The sequence below is a fragment of the Seriola lalandi genome, unplaced genomic scaffold (assembly GCF_002814215.2).
Source record: "Seriola lalandi dorsalis isolate HSWRI2012SDOR001 ecotype SW California unplaced genomic scaffold, Sedor1 jcf7180002054862, whole genome shotgun sequence".
Taxonomy (NCBI): Eukaryota; Metazoa; Chordata; class Actinopteri; order Carangiformes; family Carangidae; genus Seriola; species Seriola lalandi.
This window is the reverse complement of record NW_019525415.1, coordinates 78804-100287: the sequence shown is the minus strand read 5'-3', so window position 1 is coordinate 100287 and position 21484 is coordinate 78804. Positions and strand designations below refer to the sequence as shown.

Below are 21484 nucleotides of genomic sequence, written 5' to 3'. Positions count from 1 at the left end.
GAATTGCGGGGGGGTGGATTAGAGGAAGAGAATGGGATTAAAAGAATCCAGATGGAAGAAAGGAAGACAGAGAGTCACACGGACAAGCACAAAAACAAAGAAACAGACATACACAAGTATTTGAGATGACCTGAAAACACACACACACACACACACACACATATACACACACACACACACACACACACACACACAGCATATGAATCAATCAATGCTCAAGATTAATTTAGAACATGCTAATGCAGTGTGTAGCTTAACCTTCAAAGCAATCATAAATGTTGGACTTAGTGAAATGGGTGATGAGTTATTAATTCTGTTCTGAAGGGGATCAATGAGGGGGTGTGGTTGCCACAGAGATGCTTCTCTCTTACATCTCTCTCATCCCTAGCCTCACTCTGCCTCACACACACACACACACACACACACACACACACACACACACACACACACAGAAATCTGGATTATGTTAAGAGTAAAATTGTGTAAAGGCATGCCCCCAAAAGCTTTTGAAGCTGGTGCTCTCAGGGCAAAAATCTCATTCTCTGCTTTGCCCCTATCATGCTGACTCCTGCTCTCTTCTCTCTCTCTCGCCATCTACTCTGATCCAGCACCCCCCTCCAACCCTTCCCCCAATTTAATTTTTCCTCCCTCTCTCTAAATTCCAATCAATCTAAGCCTCTGCAGATCCAGTGGTTTTTATTTCTCGTCTCACTTCTTCTGTCACCACAAGCCTTGTCCCCAGGCTTGCTTCTTCTACCTCTGACCTTTATTTATCAGTGCAGCCAGTCTCTTCAGCGCAGATGGAAATCCCTATAGATTGTGTCACAAGACACTGATGTCTCCTGAAGCAGATGAGGAAAAAAAAAAAAAAAAGAAAAAGAAAAAGGAAAACTTACATGGCTGAGCGAACAGACAAACAAACAGCTAAATGGATGTTTACACAAACAAATGGCTGCCCGGCTGGATTAATGAATGGACATGTATTGAGAGTGGAGGGCGGGATCGTTGTAGGAATTCATCCATTTGGTTTCCATCCGAGCCCCAAGGCCTTGGTATGTAATTGCTTCATGCATAGTTGATACACTGCATAATCAACCAAATACACTAGATTTTCTCAGGGCTGCACTCACATTTGCAGGCCATTGGTGAAGTTTAGATTCTATGGGAGGTGCCTTATAATGGAACAGCTCATTCATAAGTCAGTGCTCATCTCTCTCTTTTAGAATGGACAGATACACAAGGGAGTAGTGAAAGGTATGCCGTCCTGTGGTTGAATGGGGACCATGTTGTGTTTTATTCATATAGAACAAAGATGAAATATTCATAGCAGAGTGTTGTTGTTATGGTTTCTTCTGTGTCTCTTATCTCTCATGTACACAAATCCTGATTAACAATCAGACAAACTATGGCCACAAATTGGTTCCCTTCACGTAGGAGTGTAAAAACAATGCAAATGGATAGAAGGAGTTCCCATGGGGCGTCAGCAGATTGTGTTCATGCAGCATGCAAATGCATGAAGCATGAAGCTGGTCCAGCCCACCTCAACCAAGTACAGGCAAGCAGAACATGCAGCACTATATAGATGGATGGATTTCTGTTGATGGGAGCATCAGACAAGAGATGCATGCCAAAGACCACCCCAAGACAGCATATTCACACAGGCGCAAAGAGCAAGCACAAAAGATCACACACATTTTCTTCCACAGACACACACACCAACATAAGCTTGACCGCTCAATCATGCTTACAGGCTCACACACCCAGGCTGCATCACACATGGAAAAAAACAGCGTGATGCGAAATGGTTTGGCTTCATGAGGTGAATGAACAGCAACAGCCCGGGGCAAGAGAAATGACAGGAAGGAAAGCCTTCCTTTTGTGTGAGAAAGGTGTGCTCACACTTTTGTAGAGCAGCGGGGACATGTCAGGGGCAAAGTCCCCATGTCTCCATCTCTAATTGGAGCGTATCTCTCTGCCCTGTCCCTATCACACTATGGTGGAGGCAGGATGCTGTGCTAATGGATCGCCCCCCTATGGAGTGCTTGTCCTTGATGTGCTGGGTTGTCGGTGGCCCACGCTGAGGGTAGACTGCAGATTAGAGGCAAATCAGAAAATTTGTTTGTCCTCTCCAAGCGGGGCGGGACATTCAAGGAGAGAGACCAGCCATGGCTGTGATGGAGTAGGTTGGACCGGTGCGACAGATGTGTGTTAGTGTGACTGATGTGTTCTGGGTGAGCAGGCTGCGCTGTGTCACCAACACCTGGAGAATGAACAGAAGCCCGTCCAAGAAAGGCCTGGGCATACTGATGCTGTGTTTGTTTCGATCAACGTCTAAAAGGCAAACACCTGAGTCAAAGGTAGCTTTTTGTGATAACACCTTTGGTGAAGATTTAGGAGAAGATAACGATGTTGTAATTACCTGTGCTAAATTGGAACTGTGGATGCTCAATGAGCTATAAACAAGGTTACTCTGGTCCCCTTGGGGTAATTGTTTCAAAAGCCTGCAACAGTCTGGTCCAGTGATGGCGAAATTGGAAGGGGTGGTATCCTGTAATTTCTCAGACCACTGAAGCATGTCCTGTGTGTGGGCTGAAACTCAGCCTGATTTGAAATGGAAGCATAACTTCTTGTTCCCTCTTACTGTAAGATTCAAAGTCATTGGTCTCAATCAGCATTTAACCTAGAGATGATAGGGGTCTGTGGGTCATTGGGCACCACCTGCACTGCTTTTTACATTTCAGTGAGTATGCCAATTCCTATTACAGGAAATTTCTTCAGCCATGGCCACAGTGCTTCCATGAAAATCATGTTGTATTAGAATATGTGCACAGGTGGTTAAATCTATGTTCCAGCGGGCAGAAATGGCTCGACTGAACAGAAATACATCCTATTTGATGCTCCTTGCAGATGGGCCGTCTGTTAATATTAGCATAATGAAATTCAAAGCACACACACAGAATTTCACTAATTCATCACAGCATCAGGCTAAGCTAAATAATGCTGTGGCCCTTGAGCTTTGAAAGGGCGATGTGTTTCCAAATATTAGAGCAGATTGACTGTTTACAGCCTGACCAAGTGCTGGACTTAATTGTTGAATCTTAATAGCAGCAGGCTGGCCACTGCATGGTGAGATGTTGTGTCTGTCCTGCAGGCTTGCCGGTAGGAAAGCTGCAAACGGACGGGTTATCCCTCTGATCTTGCTAGCTTACTCCTCAGCCCACATCACACAATGTAACTGAAATTCACAGCCACGGTCTTGCTGCTGTGATCTCCCTCTGATTTCCAATCCTTCCCTGCATTTTGTCCTTTGTATCTGACCGACCAGCACGGCTCGCTTTAATGTATGCATCTCTGGGAGAACTGTAGCTAGTTTTATCAAAGTTTGCTTATAACACATTCAGCCTCTTTTGAATGTACCAAGCGAACACTGGGCTGTCTGCAGGATTGAAAGATGAGAGGAATCACAATAAATGTGCCGCACCAAATTGATGCAGGGAATGTCATTTTTGACTGTTGTATGAGAAAATGTAATATAATGCATCATTGCTGTGTGTGGAAGTCACACGGTGTACATAGATTAAAACGCCCCCACAGATGGACACACATACATGCACAGGCACACACACACTCACACACACAAGTTGTTTCATCAGGATTGCTTCAAAGTGCATGCATTGCAGGCACTCTGTCTTTCCCGACGTGCTGCCAGCCAAGATTAATAATGTGTTGCCTACATTATTTAGAATCTTTAAACTGGATGCCTCTTTATTAACATGCATTTTACATTATCATGTAGGTTCAGACCACATTACTGTCATGTAGGCCCATCACGGTCCCTGCAAATTTAATTAAGCATGTTGTCTTTAGTGTGTATGGAGGTAGCTGCAGGCTGCTAGTGACGACATCATGTCCAGGAATGTCATTAACGTTTTACATACACATCACCATCAGATATAGTGGATTTGTCATTACTCACGAGCAGAAAGAGAAGGATGGAAACACCGACTTATCGGAAAGATTGGAGGACAAACCTGGTGACAGAAATTATCATGACATTGATTATCAAAGGAAATCAATCTGTGATAATTTAATGAAAGTAAGCTCTGCTGCATATCCAGGATACTGTAGTTGCTGCACTCAACATCACATGAAGACATTTACGTAGAAGATATCTGATTATTATTTTTTTAATCGTATAATTTATAGGCATTTTTGCATGACTGATGATTGACGATTTTAGTTTGTTTGTTAGCTCATCGTAACTTAAATTAGGCCAGTTTTACTGCTGTGTTTACTGATGTAAACAACCGTTTCACCCTGACCCTTAACCCTAACACCTGACCTTAGCCCTTATCCATCAGTAAACAATGATTACATTGATTTAGCTGCTGTTTACAATCAGTCTGTGCATTAAAACACCTGTCAATCAATGTGCAAGTGTTAGGAGGTTTCTATTTAGGGTTTGACCAAACCTCTGAATTTTATTTTTTGATATGATTGGATCATGGTTCACGTCTTTAAACCTGCAATAATTAACAAAGGGCCAGATGACTACAGTGTAACATGAAAGATAAAAGACCACAGAGAATAATCAAACAACTTCCCCTAAGTTATATGGAGCGTTTTAGCCTCTTTCTGTTCATTGTTTAAAGTTTTACAACCCATAAATCTACTACTACATACATGCTACCTGCCCATCACAAAACAACAGTCAAACAAAGCTGCCAGAGCTGCTGAACATAGTGCAGCCGGTCTGTCTCACTGTAGCTATCTGAACAACGGCAAAACCGCACAAAAAATAGATTTAAAAAAGTCAGAGATTGCTGGGTGGACAGGGAGTCTCTGGAGGTTGAGACTGCTTACCTTTGTTTCTTTAATAACTCATGAACCAGACGTTCAGCAGGTTTTTACCGGCAGTGAATTGTCCGCAGTGATCCGCTCCTCTCCATGACGAACGAACCAGGGGATCTAAACCGGTAAACGAATGAAGCTGTTTCACTTTCACAAAATCAAGAGATTTACTGACTCCCCAGAGGACACAGGACAGGATGTCTCTAGTGCCTGGGAGACGAGCTGTCTTACATTTGCCTGGCTTTTTTGTCTGATAACTTAAGATCCAGACGTCCGATGAAAAAAAACCTGAAAAAAAAAAAAAAATCTAATTGGATAAAATAGTTGAAAATGACCAAGGTGTAAAAAAGTTTATGTGGTTTAAAACTAGATAAAATTAAATTTTGAGCTTCTGGCAGGCAAGCACAACTCGGACCTATGCCCACAGGGCATATGATGTCATTGACAGGCGACCAAATCACACCTGCCATTAAAATCACGTTTTTCTCTAGGTTTGAGAACTGCTGCAAACATTTGCGATAATGTAAGTACACAGCTCAAAAAAGTATAAAAGTTACATATTAAGTAATATATTAAGTTAAGTTTATGTATCAGTATTGATACCATGTCAGAATAGAGAATTACTTTGTCTTACGGATGTCAGTGTACTGGCCTGACCGGTGACAGTATACTGACCTCCTGTTTATCCTTTCATGGAAGCCGATGTTACAAGAAATACTTTGAATTTGATTTAAATCAGAAGTCTCATTATCATGTGATATGTTGCTCCTCTTCATGTAACTAACATTAAAAGGAACATCTTGACAGAGAAGAGGTTAGGGAGAGCTTACAATTATGCTATTATTCCCAGTGTGTCTTGTTAGGCTAAATACTTCCAGTAACCATAATCCAGTAGAAAAAACATGAATTAATCTGGTTCATTTGAATGGGATAATAAACCCTGTGTAATAAGCATTATATGGAAGTGAGTGGCAGCTTGTCTCCTGGCCTCTAGGTGTGTGCTAGAGAGAGAAAGTAAGAGAGACAGAGGGGGAGAGAGAGGGAGCATATGTGCCTGTGTGTTGATGTGTATGCCCATGTGTGCATGTGTTGTCTGTTTATGTGTTTATGGATTTGTCACTCCGACGGGAGGGGAGAAAAAAGGATACAATTTTGTCTGTTGTGATCCAGTCCCAGCTGTGTCTCATTAACTGCTGTCATTTTAATCCTCTTAGTCAAATCCCATAATTTTGTCCATCAACAAAAACATAAGCAACAGGGCAATGATTAAGCTACCCAGTTTCAGCCATTCCGAATGGAGGAAGTCTGGATAGAGTCAGCATTAGTTCAGTCACATCCACCCCGGAGTTATGTAAAACAATCGGGGGCCTTTCCTCTAAATTTTCATCGACTAGTTTGTGCAAAGCTACTGTTAATCTGGTTTGGACTCTGCAGAATTCTGGGAGCTGAAAGGATTTGTTGTTTGTAGCTTTACTCTGTTCATCTGCAGATTCTCTGGGGAGGATGAGCAGTTCTGTTACGTTATGTACCCCCCTGGATTCAAATTCCGGTTTACCCAAGTGAATTTATTTGAAAATGTATGACTGATTCAGTCTCTGCCTCCCCCTGGCCCGGCAGTCGCCTCTCCCCTCCGTGATGAAAGCTATTTTCTTCTCTTTCCCCACACTGGCAGCTGGTGTGTGCTCTTCACCAGCAACACTTCAGCTCTAGACCAGCTCTATGTATAGATCTCTGTCATTGAAAAAGCCTATTTCGGTGGCTCTAGCTGCTATGAATATATGTGCAACATTCTGCAGCGCTTTATTTCCAATGCAATTGCCTCTTTCTCTCTAAATGAGCCCAATAATGCTGCAATGCGCAAGCTCTTCAGGGTACATAAAATCCAACTTCTTTCGTGATGAGAAACTCGACATGATTGTCCAAATGTCAAGCTGTCCCCCGAGAGGAATTGTAATGTACACAGAGCTTGTGGTTGGTTTTAATTGTGACATTTATGAGATGTGGGAGAGCAACATTTGTGCTCCCTTTCCCCCCAGTGCGAAAGCAACCCAGAGGATTCTTTTTTTCCGTGAGAGTGAATCGTCCATTAATTGTGGGTACAACTGGTGAATCGATCTGTCAGGTAGTATTTTCCCGAGCTGCAAATTAGTTTCCCTGGAAGCTGTTAGACTAGCTATGAGAGGGTTGCAACATGTTTCTGCCCAGTGCATGGTAATACCACACTGTGTTGCCATAGCTTCCCATGATGCCTATAAAGTTCAAATCAACACATTGCAATTACCATCTATTCCTCAGTGTACGGCTGCCTGTAGTGACTGCCTCCACCAGGAGAGTTAGGACAAGCTTCACTGCTTTATTCTCCCGTATGTCATCTTGGGCTGAAAAACAAGATTAAATTGGTTCTGCTCAACTATTTGCTGTCAGCTAAAAGTAGATGGTTCAGCCACAGAGAAAAAAGGTATCCTACGAATCTGTGACCAGACACTCACTCAAACAGACAATAGAGTCATGCAAGCACACACACACGTGGACTCAGATGCACACTCACAGCCTCACACTTGTACACAAATAGATTCAGAAATGCACAGAAGAAAAAAAAAAAAAAGCATTCACAGAGACATGCGTCCACACACTCATACACAAACATGCAAACACACACGCGGTAAAGCACACAGACCGCACAATCAAACATTAGTGGCGTGTCAGAAGTCTGTCATTTCTTGTTTGGAAGATGAAGGCGTAGGCCGGATTTGTGACCTTTGTTGTGACTGTGAGGCGTGTTTCTCCCTCTTTGGAGAAGATGATTAATTTCTGTTATTTACATTACTGCCCTGAAGGCTCCTCAATAGGCCTCACACATTTGTCATTTCCAGTGCACTGTTTTTCAAATGGAAATGAAATAGAATGTAAAGCCTCCTGGGTCCGCCTCACTAGACTCTTTTAAGCAGAGAAGGCACAGGAAAAAACTGTATTTGCTCATAATAAAACAGGCATGTCAACGTGGCACTGCAGCAGTCACACAGTGCAGATTCTTTTGCCTCTAGTAAACAACAGAATCTTGAGGTGCTGTGCTTTAGCCATTCCCATACTGCTCCTGCTTAATTAGAGCTCTGATTGGATGGGCACAGTCCATAAAGCAGCCATAACACTGGTTCAATCCAGCTGCAGAGCTGCGCTGCTTTTTTAACACTGGTTTATAGCCTGCAGGAACCATGACATCTCCAGATGTCTGTCTGTATTCCCACACACACGCAGCTAGCGCACACGCACACGCACACACACACACACACACACACACACACACACACACACACACACATCTTGGTGAAAAACCTCATGAATTTATGTTCACCCTGTTCTCACTTCCTCTTCCTCCTGTCCTCCAACAGTTCAGGGCTTATTTCTCTCACCTCCTGGGAATGTGGCAATGGAGTAAAAGAAAAGTGAGAGGAAGAAAACAGGGAGTTAAAGGGAAAGTGAGAAAGACTTGAAGGTGTCCTGAGAGCGATTTCGCTTTATGGAAAACGCCGCGACTAATCCTCTGAGTGTCACTGTACTCTCCGCATCCTAAATAAGAAGTTACTTTGTACTTCCCAAGACGTGACTTATGTCTGCCCCCCCCCTCCCTCCATTGTTCATGCTGCCTTGGAGGAACAGAAAACACTAACAATCAACGACATGAGTCCTTGCTTCATCATGACCATCATTAGCTTTCACCAACACAATTAGACGTTTTGTGCTGTTAGAAGAAAAACAGAAACACAAAGTCACTGTTTTCATCATTAGGGCCTGCTGGGTTTCACTGAAATGGTCTGATTGGAAAACAGCAGCCACTGATGAGCCATAAATGAGTTATGGTCATTTATGCTAATCGAAGCTACACACAACACACACCTCGTTCTATGTTAAACAAACACTTTATTTTCCCAATGAAAAGCTGGCATTCGCTCCCTGGGGTTGTATTACTACAGCTGGCCTACAGCTATGATCATAACTTAACGTCTCCATAATGGGCTCGGCCCTCTAAGCAAGCTGACCTGTTAGGCCTGGGACTGCTTGGCGGCAGTAATTACACATGTGAGCCATTTAAATGAGCATGATTAGCCAGCAACAAGCTGAAAGAGTGAAAGGAGGTGATTAGACAACTGCATGCTGATTCATCCGCCAGTGGGGGAAAAAAAAGCCAAATGGCTGCAGGTGAATATTTGTGTTGCTTTATGCAGTAATAGATGCTCTAACAATGTTTATACTCGTGGTGGTTTGCCCGACCATAATGAGAATCTTACATTGTGATAAAATGTGGTTTTACTACTCTAATTTAGACGGAAGGCGCACCAAGGAAATGGAAATGCTTTTATATTGCTGTGTCTGATCAGGGAAATCAGAAAGTTGAATTCTATTTAATATCAGGATTTCCGTTTCGGTCACTCACCTTGTGTTTATTCCGGTCTCTTGTTTAATTCAACCACATGCTTGTGTTGTCAGCGTAGCCTGGGAGCTATGCTCAAAGCCCCAGCATTGCCCTCTGGCATTTTTTTCCCTTTGCAGATAAAGAAACCCATGGCTTAGCATATCAAAATATTGCACTTTAATGTGGCAGGTTTATTTATAGAAAGAAGGATTTATAATTATTTCAGCACCAAAGGACACGCTGGATTGTGTCATTCTAAAGCTCGTATGTGCTACTTGGCATCATAATATCTGACAAGCGACTCCAGGCATTTCACAGAGTTTTTGTGAGATTTCAGCAATGCCCCCTGTCCAAACTTTTTTTTTTTTCCATTTAGATATTCATGAGTGTAAACACACACCTCTGCAATCACTTTTACAGGCACTGCAGTCACTCCTGTGGGCGCACAAATCTTTAATTACCCATGAAACATATATTAAAACGTTCATGGATTAACTTTTAACAGCATTCCTCTGATCATTTTAAAAGGACTTGAGTTCATCACAGCAGCAGAACCAAAGGAAAAAAAAAAGGCATTGTGAATGCGTTGGGTGACTGATCTGCACATGACATGGAGTGGACCACAGAGTGTGCCTGTTTATTTGCAGGCCACCAAATACGATCAAATGTTGCATTAAGTAGAACATGGCATCAAATTAGACGCAGTGATTAGTGGCCTTAGTACAGGTCACTAATAAAGCAGGATACGTCTCCAGCAAATGCTCATAAATGCACATACCCATGCCCAAACACTTGTTTCATAATGATCCTTCACTCAACTTGAAAAACTTATACAGCAGCAGGCCACTTCCAGCAGCCATTGCCATTAATAACATATTAACGATGTATGTCTGCTTTGAAATTCTAATATTTTTGCAGGGGCTCAATTTGAAATCCATCACGGGTGTGGGGGGCTCATTATTAGTATGTGGCTGAGGAATTATCGGAACAAGGCCCTTAGCTGCCTGTCTGTCATTACAACACTGTCAGATGTGCTTTGGCTACCGGGCCTGTTAAAGGGAGCACGGGGACTTATCTTCTCAGCTGTAAAATGATTTTCTGTCTCTCGAAGAGATACCAGGAGTGTGTGTGGGGGGGTATCAGTGATCTGAGAGTAATTAAGATATGGGCTCACATCACACAAGGGCTTTGCACGTGGGAGACAAGCAGATAAAATTGAACGTGAAATAGTTGAGTTTAAAGGGGGGACTTTGATTAATTACAAAACTCTCAAAGGACGGTCCACCCCCTCTTAAATTGAACTGCCATCCAATAGCAGCTGCTCTGGAGCTGATGACCTCAACACCTGCCTTTATCTTTAATAGGCAGGTTATCTCGTTATTCATTGCAGCTCACCCATTCATTTGCTATATTGCTCTTTCCGCAAGACTGAAATACATCATTATCTTTGTATCAAGCTGTTCCATGTAAAGATTTTCTTTAAAGGGTAAGGCAATCGTGTGCTCAATGGAACTTCAATTGAGTTTATGACACATAGCCTATCGGCACTTCTCTTTTCATTTTGAATGTGCACTCTTATTGCTAAAGATGCTGCTTACAGTGTTTCCCCTATTAATATCTTACTCTGAAAATAGCTGCTGATAATATTCTGATATTCTGATTCTGAGACTTTGATATCACATTCATATCTCTTCATTAAATACAAGCCTCCAGCCAGCAGTGGTTAGCTGGAGACAGGGGGAAACAGCTAGCTTAGCTCCAAATGAAAGTTGCACAATCTATCTACCAGCAGCTCTGCAAAATCTAAATCATAAAAATCACAATTTGCTGTTTAGTTTTTATATGCCGGACTATTTCTGACTGTTTCTGAGTGGTTGCCAGGCAACCAGCAGAGGCCCCAGGAAGTTACTGCTCCACCTCCAGAAAACACCTTAGAGCAGTAACTCCCGGATAATTTTAAAAACATTAAACTGCTATTTTTATAATTTTTAATTATTTGGTTTTTGTACGGATTAATGAACAGGCATAATGTTAATTAGGGGGCTTTAGAGGTGCTGGTAGGTAGTTTGTTAGTTTTTGAGAGAGTGACGCTAGCTGTGTCATTCTGTGTCCGGTCTTTATGCAAAACTAAGCTAGCCGGCTGCCGGCCGACAGACAGATATGATAGTGGTATTGATTTTCTCATCTAACTCTCTGCCAGAAAGCAAATATGCATATTTTCCTACATTTCGAGCAATTCTTTTAACTGTCAGTGTTGGAAACATCAGCCCCACCCCCTCTATGTGATGCCCTGTGCAGTCGTTTTGTCAAATGCTTGGGCTCAGTTCCCACAGAAAATAATTGCTCATTTAGAATGTGATGAGTTACACAACAAAAGCAGTGGGAAGTAAATTTGGAAATAATGAAATATGCTAAGAAAAGCAACTCACACTGGGCTTTCTTACGGATTGATCACCATGTGCACTCCCTGTCATCGCCTCTGTGTCCCTATAATTTCCTGTGACTGTGTGTGGTTTGTGTGCTTTCTTAGCAAAGCATAAATGATTTTACCAAAGCAGCTCAAAGGAGCTTTAGATTAAAGTGCCGATGCTTATCGCAGTTTACTGATATGATGTATTTAGAGGAAGCCCTCCTTCATTTAGTCTTCCTCCAAGCTGTGATGCGTATGATTGATAAAACTTTCAAAAGGACTAAATTGATTTGCCTCCTCCTAGCAAGGTTAATAGGCCACAGTTTTATACACCCCACAAAGGGTTCTGTTTGTTTTTCAACCCATGTCTCCCTGGGCGTGTGGACTATATCACAAGATATGTGGTTCATTGACAAACCTCAGTTCACTGGTTGTTTCACTGAATACTATTCACAGATGACTGACGATTCCCTCGTATGGGACTAAGGCACGGACACAAGAAAAAGAAAAGGAGGGGACGCGAGACAGAGAGAAGAGAAACAAATTTTGCAGTCCAGATAAAGGGTAGGTGGAAGAGCTGTGTTCTGTGCCTTCATGATGATATTTCACCCTGAACAAACAAGCCGAGCCTCACAGAGAGAGGAAAGCATCGATCTACCCGGCTCCAATCATAATACATCCACTTTTCCCCAAGTTTACTTTCTGGCATTCTATCAGGACTTTATAAATTATTTTGGGTGACAAATCGATCTGTTGCTTTGCTTCCCTCTCTCTGCTGAGTGAAGGGAAACTTGATTGTGAGCACTGTGAGTGTGTGCGTCTATGTAAATGTGTTTGTGTGTGTGTGTGTGCGTGTATGTGTGTGCGCGTGTGTGTGTGCGTGTGTGTGTGCGCGTGTGTGCAGCCTTGTGCTATGTTTGTGTGTCATCTGCTTTGGAGGCATCATCTGCCATCTGGCCTCAAAGTACAGGGGCCACATGGTGGGAAAGCAAATGTCACTGGTCAGGCCAGCCAATGCCAAGTCCCGACAAATGACGTCAGGAGAAGCCCACACTGCCACTGCCCAAACAAACAACCCAGCCACCGAGTCCGATCCCCTCCTGACCCTTCGCCTTACTGTCGCTTGCTTGTAATGATGGTGATAGTGATCTAGGAATTAAAGCTTATCCTAGCGTAGCACTCAGTGACAGTCCCTGTGGACAAGCGTTGAATGCCTAAACTCAAGTAGAATATATCTTTAAGGATTAGCGAAATGTTTAGGGAGTGCGGAGAAAACACTGATGGCCTGAACTGGCCTGAATCAAAAAAAGCAAATAAATTGAATATTCACATCTGAGCCAAACGATTTAAAGCCAGTGATAATTAAGTATCAATCAGCTGAAATGAGAGATGAGATTCTGAACATGATCCACCTCATATTTGCTAAACAAATTAGATCATATTGCGTCTATTTTGGTTGCAGTCCCCTGTGCTCCAACATACAAATGTATGCGCACCAATGATGAGCAGTGAGCTCTGAATGCGGTGGTTAATGTCAGTCTGAGCTGAACTCGAAAGCTGATTTCTGCCTTTTCTCAGCCATTACTTCACTACGTCGAAGCAGCTGCAGCATAAAGGTTTCAACACTTGCCACGGTTGAAAAAAACACAAAACAAAGAGCTCCATTTCAATTTGCGGCTGCGGCTGCACAGACAGTGTGAACCTGTTAAAAGCCTTGTGTTTAGATGTTCACATAGCATCTGCTCAGAACCTCTGCAATGAGGATTGTGTTCAACAGATGAGGCGGATAAATAGTGCAATGTCCTTGGAAAAGAATTACTGTTTCAGCAAGGGTTTGCCAGGCGGGCGTCATGCTGTCTTTGGTTTTTAATTACACACCATGAGATGAACACACATCTGTATTTCTCTGCTACAAGGCCAAGAAGAAATACTACAAGGTTGAACTGACAAGGCAAGGTATAGAAAGGTATGGTTCAGTTTAGTCTCTTGGCCTTGCTTTACATTTTTCCAGCTGATGTGCCCTTGTGCAGTGGTAGTTAATGGTGCAGTGATGTACCGTACTCAAGGAGTTCTAAAACCCCAGACACATGCTGCAGAGTATGTACTTTAGCTATAGGCACAAGTGCTCACAGTGACAGACACCTCCCTTCCTCCTCTAATCCCTTCTACACCTCTTCACCAGATGACAAGAGCTACTTTCCCTATAGACACAGTGAGAAGGAGCTGGGTGGAAATTAAAAACGTGCAAGTGGGTGGAACACTTGTCCCCATCTCATTGTCTCCCATCCAGAATACACTGTACACAAATACTAGAATGATCTGAGGAGTAAGATCATATTTAAGCTACGCATTTGTTTGTTTAGCAGTTGTAATGGCATTAGTCACATATGCTTTAAGATATTTGGTTGTCTCCAGTGGCAGCAGAGAGTGAGGTTACAAAAATGATTATGCTTCGAGTGCTGAAGAAACACAGGTAGCATTACATATGCTGTGAACCATGCACACCAGTATGTACTATTTGTAGATTTCTGACAGCCAGCAGTTGTTAAATTACAGATTATCCCAGCAATCCTGACAGGGATAAAACTAGTCATACAGTCCTCAAGCAAAGAACATCAGCCTCCCACTCCCGGCAACTCCCTACCCTGCAGTACATAGCAAACACACAGACACACACACACACACACACACACACACACACACAGACACACACACATGAACAAATATAAATAGCTTTACACATGAGTGCATGCTTGTGTACACACACACACACGGATACAGAGATGCGAGCACAAACACACCAGCTGCCATATGCAATGAAGAACCAAGAAGACCTACTCTATTTTACACATCCACAGGGGGTCAATAACTCATTAGAGCTGAGGAAAGGCAGAGGCAGCTGAGGGAGATGACGTGGTGGGAGATGGGCTGTGTGTCTGTGGGATGTTCACCTGAGGATATCAGCATGTCATTGTGCCCAGAGGTCATGAGGACGATTCATGACTTCATTTGCAGTATGTCATAAAACATGCCGGGGAGTTTCCAGGCTTGAAATAGTGTACTGGTGTGTAATTTGCCCGTTTTATTCGCCTCTAACCTTTTTTCTCCCTTTCTGGGATTTTTACTGCGCATCCTATTGGCTTTTTATTTATTATCCTTTTATCACTTGTCATGAACTTTGCATCTCGTTGAAATGCTCCATAAAAAGAAAGTTTATTATGAGGTGAAACTAGACCTCTGTCCCACTAACGCCCCAGTGCAGGGCACTGGTCTATATGATTGTGTTTAAAGGCATTGTAGGCATTGAAGCAAATATTTGCTCTGCAGATGATTCACTCTGCTCACTTGTTATTTCTGGCTTAAACTTACAAAATCGCTTCAATAGTTTCAAATATTTTGAATTTCCCTATTGATGACCTGCATTAAATGGCAGCTGCCCCTTCACTTCTTCCTTAATAAGTCCTGGCATGTCTCCAGTGAAGGGGACTCATCTGTTTAATCATCTCAATCACTGAGCTGGACCTGACTAAATATAGAATACAGAAAACAGGCCTCAGTGTGGGCTGCATCAGTGTACTACAGTGGACAGACTACTACTGTCAATGGATCAAATGAAAAAAAGATGCTTTTGTGTGTGTGTGTGTGTGGAGAGAGAGAGAGAGAGAGAGAGAGAGAGAGAGAGAGAGAGAGAGAGAGAGAGAGAGAGAACCTACACAAATGTCTCAAGGTTTATCAGACAGACAGTGTGTGTGTGTGTTGTTTTGGGTCTGTGCCTTTGCGTTACAACACTGAGCACACTTAAGGACATGTTTACCAAATATATCCTGTTGCACAACCTAATCCCAGAGGCTTCAGCGTCATTTCAGTGGTACAAGTTCAAAATGTCAGCAAGCACTATCTGGCTGGACGGGACTAGAGCCTGATTATGTATTATTACTGGAAGCCACTGAAAACTAAGACTCATGCATTTATGTTACATCCAACTCAGTGATTTTCATCTTAGAACTGATGTCCGCGCAAAACCAAGGATGAGCGGTTCAACCTTGTTAAGGACACGTGCTAATTACTTGATCCAAAGAGTAAATCCATAAACACACAGACGATGTAATTAAATCATCTGCACAGCTCTGTGTCAACACCAATCATCTGAAATGACCTTGGAAGTTGTTGAAATAGATCATGTTCATAAAGTATGTCAGCACCTGACGCAGACATGCCACAGACCAAAGTGACCAATCCATACTGGTCTTTTGAAAAACAGTAGAGGATAAAACTGTGTTTAGAGAATTCACAAAGCAAAGGCAAATGGATATATGAGCAATGAAAGATGAAAAACCCTTTATTTTCACTCTGTCACACACTCATACTCATTTTACAAAGCAAACATTACCACGTTTTGTTAGAAATACCAGAAATTCAGAACATTTTACCAAATTGCTTTGCTTTGCTTAAATTACAGGATATGTGGATGCTAAATAACCACTTTCCCTACCTTTTAAATTAAATCACTGTGGCTATCTGTGCTCTGACAAGCTTGCAGCTAGTCTGGCATCCCGCTCAGCTCAGATGCCTGTGTTTGGTGCCATTTGGCAACCGCTGGAATATTTAAATGCCCTGATGAATACATAGCCCCTGGGCCTGACTGCTCGGACTGAACACTAAGTGTGCTCTGACATGGTCAGCATACACTAATGGGACAGTCCTGTGCATTCATCCTACAAAAACCCGGCATTGTGCCAGAGGGGACCAGAGGCTTGGTGTGAGTGTAGTGTGGCTAAAGATCTTGAAGGTAAAAAGCCAAACGTCTGACTGGTGCAACATCTAATGTGTACATCAGCAGCCACTTATACTGTCAAACTGTCCTTGAGAAAGACACGGAGCAGCTTCCTACTCACTTGTTGCAAATTACAGTACTTTGGATAAGCCTAACAGCTGCAGTACATTTTCCAAAGGGAATGAGTCTGCACCTCATCTCGGTTGAGGCTGGGAGTCTGGGTTAATGGTCAGAGGGACCATCCATTTTCTAGAAGCTCAGCAGCTGTATGTACTTAAGCGTGACTTAGCTGAAGCTGGAGAAGCTCCACAGCTGACTGACTGCAGCGTACAATAACATGCCAGGGAAAAGCTGTAACCTGCACGCGCGCAGAGGCACGAGAAACTGACGTATGCAGAGATGTTGAAAGCTCGGGTGCTGTCCGCGGTGCTGAAACACAAAAACGGTTAAAACGCGAGTCTGAATCTGTTCGAGACTCAGCGGGAACGCGCTCTGTCGGTCCTAATACGTGGATCCGAAGCCAAATGTGGTCCACGCCGCAACACATGCTTCACAGTGGACACAGTTGCCTCAACTCCCGTCGGAGATGCCAGTGTTGTGTTATGGAACACAAGAGACATTTCATTGATTATGGTTATTTTGGGAAAATGTCAGTAGAGCGGTGTAGCCCAATGATGTTGACCTTTTAAGCCGTGTAACTCCGTTCAACAGCATCACATACTGATGCAATTCCAAAAAAAATATCGATCACAATTTGCTGCAGATCTGAAATCCGTAGATTTATTTCTCTCCAGAAAACAACACCAAACAAAGAAGACTAAATATTGCAGTCAATAGATTTTTTACCAAGAAACCACTGCGCAGGGTGTTCTGTAAGAGTTTTAACAAACAAAGACATCGCTCTTAACTCCCCAGACTGAGTGCTATCACACTTGTTATATTTTTATTCTCTTTTATAGAGTACTATAGAGACAATAGGGAAACTTCAAAGGACTTTGTGCTTTATAGAAAAAGCCCAAATACATTACGACCTCCGCAGAAAACAAGCCACTTCATTCAGGGCAGTCCATCATATTAACGACGTTACGTTCGAGGTGTAACACAGTTCGGGTAAGTCGAATTGTGATGGTTCATGGTGTGCAAACACACAGAGACACACAAACACACACACGAGTGTTAACTTGAGGCTTTGGAGATGCCGCCTACTTAGACTACCATTACGCATTGATTAGTTCCCCCCACAGAGAAGCAGCAGAGGAATTTCTGGGTGCAGATAGGACCACTCCTCTCTCCCTCTCTCTCTCTCTCTCTCTCTCTCTCTCGCTCTCTGCATATGATTTTCTCTCCTCTCTCCACAGTCGGGGCTTGGTGGTGAAAAGGAGGAGGGGGGAGGGAGGGTGGTCTTGCAGTCGACGAGAGGAACAGGAGTTTATTGAGGAGTAGCTGCAACGAGAGGGAAAAACGCATGCAACTGAGCGCCGTTGCCTTGCGGACGGCGAGAAGAGACAAAAAAAGAGGGAAAGGTCGCGCTCGGACGAATGACCGCTCTCTGCTGAGAAACTGTCGCTTGAATTGTTTAACTTGTTGATGCGACGTTATTGTGCCGTTTTCCTCTATCGTCTGGCTGCAGTGACAGATAGATGGGTGGCGGAATCGCAAGTATTCTCATCCGAGGATAGGTATTTTATTAAACTCCCGTGGATGCAGTTTAAAGAGCAACCTTCCCTAAGGTGGGTTTTTCTTTTACTTGGATTTTCATTGAAAAAAAAAAAGCCCTGCTTGTTGATGGGTGACGTTTTCGAAATCCAATTCATATTCTGCCGCAAAGTAGGCTTCCATAACTGAACAGTTACACTGTGGATAAGGCTGGAGAGTGATACACACCAGTGCTATGCGCAGTATCAGTATAAGTAAATGGGTCTGTGTGTTTTCTTATCACATTCTGTTAAGCCTAGATGCTTCAGGAACCTAACCATCAGTGTCTCTATCTGCTGTTCTTCCTGCAGATGCAATTTATCTCTGAGCCATAGCACTGTGATAACCGGAGCAGGGTCGTTTTAAACACTACAGGTCAGCATGGCAGCAGGTGTAGCGGCATGGCTCCCCTTCGCCCGTGCGGCAGCCATAGGATGGATGCCCGTGGCGAGCACCCCGATGCCCATCCCTCCCCAAGACAAGAGGAAAGCCCAGGACGGACTCATCATCCTCAACGTGAGTGGGACCAAGTTTCAGACGTGGCGAAACACTTTGGAGCGGTACCCGGACACTTTGCTGGGGAGCACGGAGAGAGACTTCTTTTTCCACGAGGAGACAAACGAGTACTTTTTCGACCGTGACCCTGACATATTTAGACATATACTCAATTTTTACCGCACGGGGAAACTACACTATCCGCGCCAAGAGTGCATATCTGCGTACGACGAGGAGCTCGCTTTCTTTGGTATAATCCCCGAGATCATTGGGGACTGCTGTTACGAGGAGTACAAAGACCGGAGGCGCGAAAATGCAGAGAGGCTTCAAGACGACGAGGAGATGGACATGAACAATGACGTCACGCCGGTGAACCTGACGTACCGGGAGTACCTGTGGCGGGCTTTTGAAAACCCTCACACCAGCACCTTAGCTCTGGTCTTCTACTATGTTACAGGCTTCTTCATTGCCATATCAGTGATGGCCAATGTGGTGGAGACGGTTCCGTGTGGGACTCTGCCCAACAGGTCAAAGGAGGTTTCCTGTGGAGACCGTTACGCACTGGCTTTCTTTTGTTTAGACACTGCGTGCGTCATGATATTCACTGTTGAGTATCTCCTCCGTTTAATCGCAGCTCCCAGCCGGTACAAGTTCATGAAAAGTGTGATGAGCGTCATTGACGTGGTCGCCATCATGCCTTATTACATTGGCCTGGTCATGACCGACAATGACCAGGTGAGCGGCGCTTTCGTCACGCTGCGAGTCTTCCGGGTCTTTCGGATTTTCAAGTTCTCCCGGCACTCTGCGGGGCTGCGCATCCTGGGCTACACCTTGAAGAGCTGCGCCTCCGAGCTGGGCTTCCTACTATTCTCCCTCACCATGGCCATCATTATCTTTGCAACGGTCATGTTTTATGCAGAAAAAGGCTCCACAGCCAGCAAGTTCACCAGTATCCCCGCAGCGTTTTGGTACACCATTGTCACCATGACAACACTGGGGTAGGTGGCTGTAGTCCATAAAATCCTATATGCTTTTCATTACGCCATAAATCACAGTCTCAGCTGCCTTATTACCTCCACGAAACACTCACATTTTTAGCAAAACACGCTACAAAAGATGTCTTTAGTTGCTCAATTAACATAACAACATGTAGTAATGAACTATTTTAAATTTTTCTAATTACGGAGGAGCAAAATTAGCTTGCTAAGAGACACAGAACCTAATTAGCACAAATTTTCGGTTATTGTTTGAAGTGATTGTGGAGCGGCCACAGGTGTGCATTTATTGGGCATATTAACTGCCTCGAGCGCTGCTTGTCCAATCAGAGGGTAGGAACGGTCTGCTTTATAGGGGCTTCTGTGCGCCATTCACTGCCTATCAATGAGCCTGCACTTCACAAACAGCCCTTATCCGAAGGTTACTCCTCGTCCCTGCTTGTTTCCATGGGCCTTTGTTGGATGAGCTCTTTTTTAAAGGTTAGCACAATGAGCACAAACATTCTGGCCAATCAACAGACGGTGAAGGGTTTTTAAAAAAAATCCATGTTACAGGAGAGCTCTCATAGGAGCAAAGAAAGAAAGGCTCATAACTGGCCAATACCCTGCATAACGGATTTATAAGCCAAACTGAGGCACAAGTGCTGTTTAATGCAATCAATTAAAGGTAAAGTAGTTTAAAAAATGTTAAGGCTACACACACACACACACACACACACACACACACAGCATTTCTCCCCCTACACCGCCTCCCCTCTTGTCTCTCATTCATTCTCTCTCAGCTCCTCTCTCTTCCTTTCAACGAGGTACAGTAAATATTTGAACGCTAATTTCATGCTCGTGAGCAACATCAGTTGTACTATGTGCTGATGTAGCATAAAATAATTAAACGCGCTTAAGACGATTCCATCAAATTAATTTGTATTGATGAGCGCACTCAACCGCTCAGCCGCTGGGCGGGGGTTATTATTACTATTGTTATTATTACCATTATTCACTCCGGCTCGGCATTCTGGGGCGGTGCGCTTTCCAAGGTGCTGAAAAGTTGTGCGAATGAGCCGACTGTAGCTGCCATTTGGTTTTTATCTGTTCAAGTGAATAAAATGAATGCGGCGTTTTGCTGCCTGAAGCGCAATTTCAAGTTATACAGTGGAAAAATAATAATCAGACCGTTCCTAATGTGTGTGTAAAAATATCCTGGTTGCTTCTTTACTCACTGCTGCATGTGTGAGGTTGAGCACAGCCACTCAGCCAGTCTTAGTCCTCACGCCCTCCTCTTCGCTGATGACACAGAAATGAGGTCCTGTTGAAATAATGTTGTCTTTTAATTTAGAAGTCCCAACATCACAGATCAAACATTGCCAAAAAAAATTGCCACTGACTGTGTGTACTCTTGTGTGTCCGTTCTTGCCTGTGTGTCTGTAGGTGTGTATGTGTGTGTGTGTGTGTGTGTGTGTATACAGCTCTAAGTATATGCTGGAGATGTGTCAGGCATAATTCTATGAATATAAAGTTTAAACGTGCACTTTTCAGTATTATTTATTCAGTATTATTAGTTAATCCACTTATGCAGGAATACATAATGCAAAGATGCTGAATTGTGTGTTTGACTTTTTGATATCGATCCTTCTTGTTTTTGTCTGGGCTCATATCTGCATTGATGCAGCCACTCTGCACCTGCTTATGCTTCAGATCTGCAGGCACAATATGTTATTATTATTCTTGTTTATTATTTAAACTGTCACTACGCCAACCTCTTTCTATCTGCTCTCATACTGTGGTGAGTTAGTGGATTTTCTGTCTTCTTAATGACATACAAAGCTTCCCCCCGCACTCACTCAATACCAGTCAAA

General features: G+C 43.4%; 1 protein-coding gene across 2 annotated transcripts in view; it reads left to right on the top strand.

The window, feature by feature from the left end:
* The first annotated feature begins 17819 nt into the window (after positions 1 to 17819).
* LOC111670880 (A-type voltage-gated potassium channel KCND2-like) overlaps positions 17820 to 21484 on the top strand; it is a 31702-nt gene continuing 28037 nt past the window's right edge. Inside the window, exons 1-2 of one of the 2 annotated variants that reach the window (XM_023427811.2) lie at positions 17820 to 18176; positions 18453 to 19634. In XM_023427811.2, the coding sequence (XP_023283579.1) occupies positions 18523 to 19634 (1112 nt within the window). In that variant the 5' untranslated portion in view covers positions 17820 to 18176; positions 18453 to 18522. The remainder of the gene's footprint in view (positions 18177 to 18452; positions 19635 to 21484) is intronic. The other variant, XM_023427813.2, reaches the window with a different exon arrangement.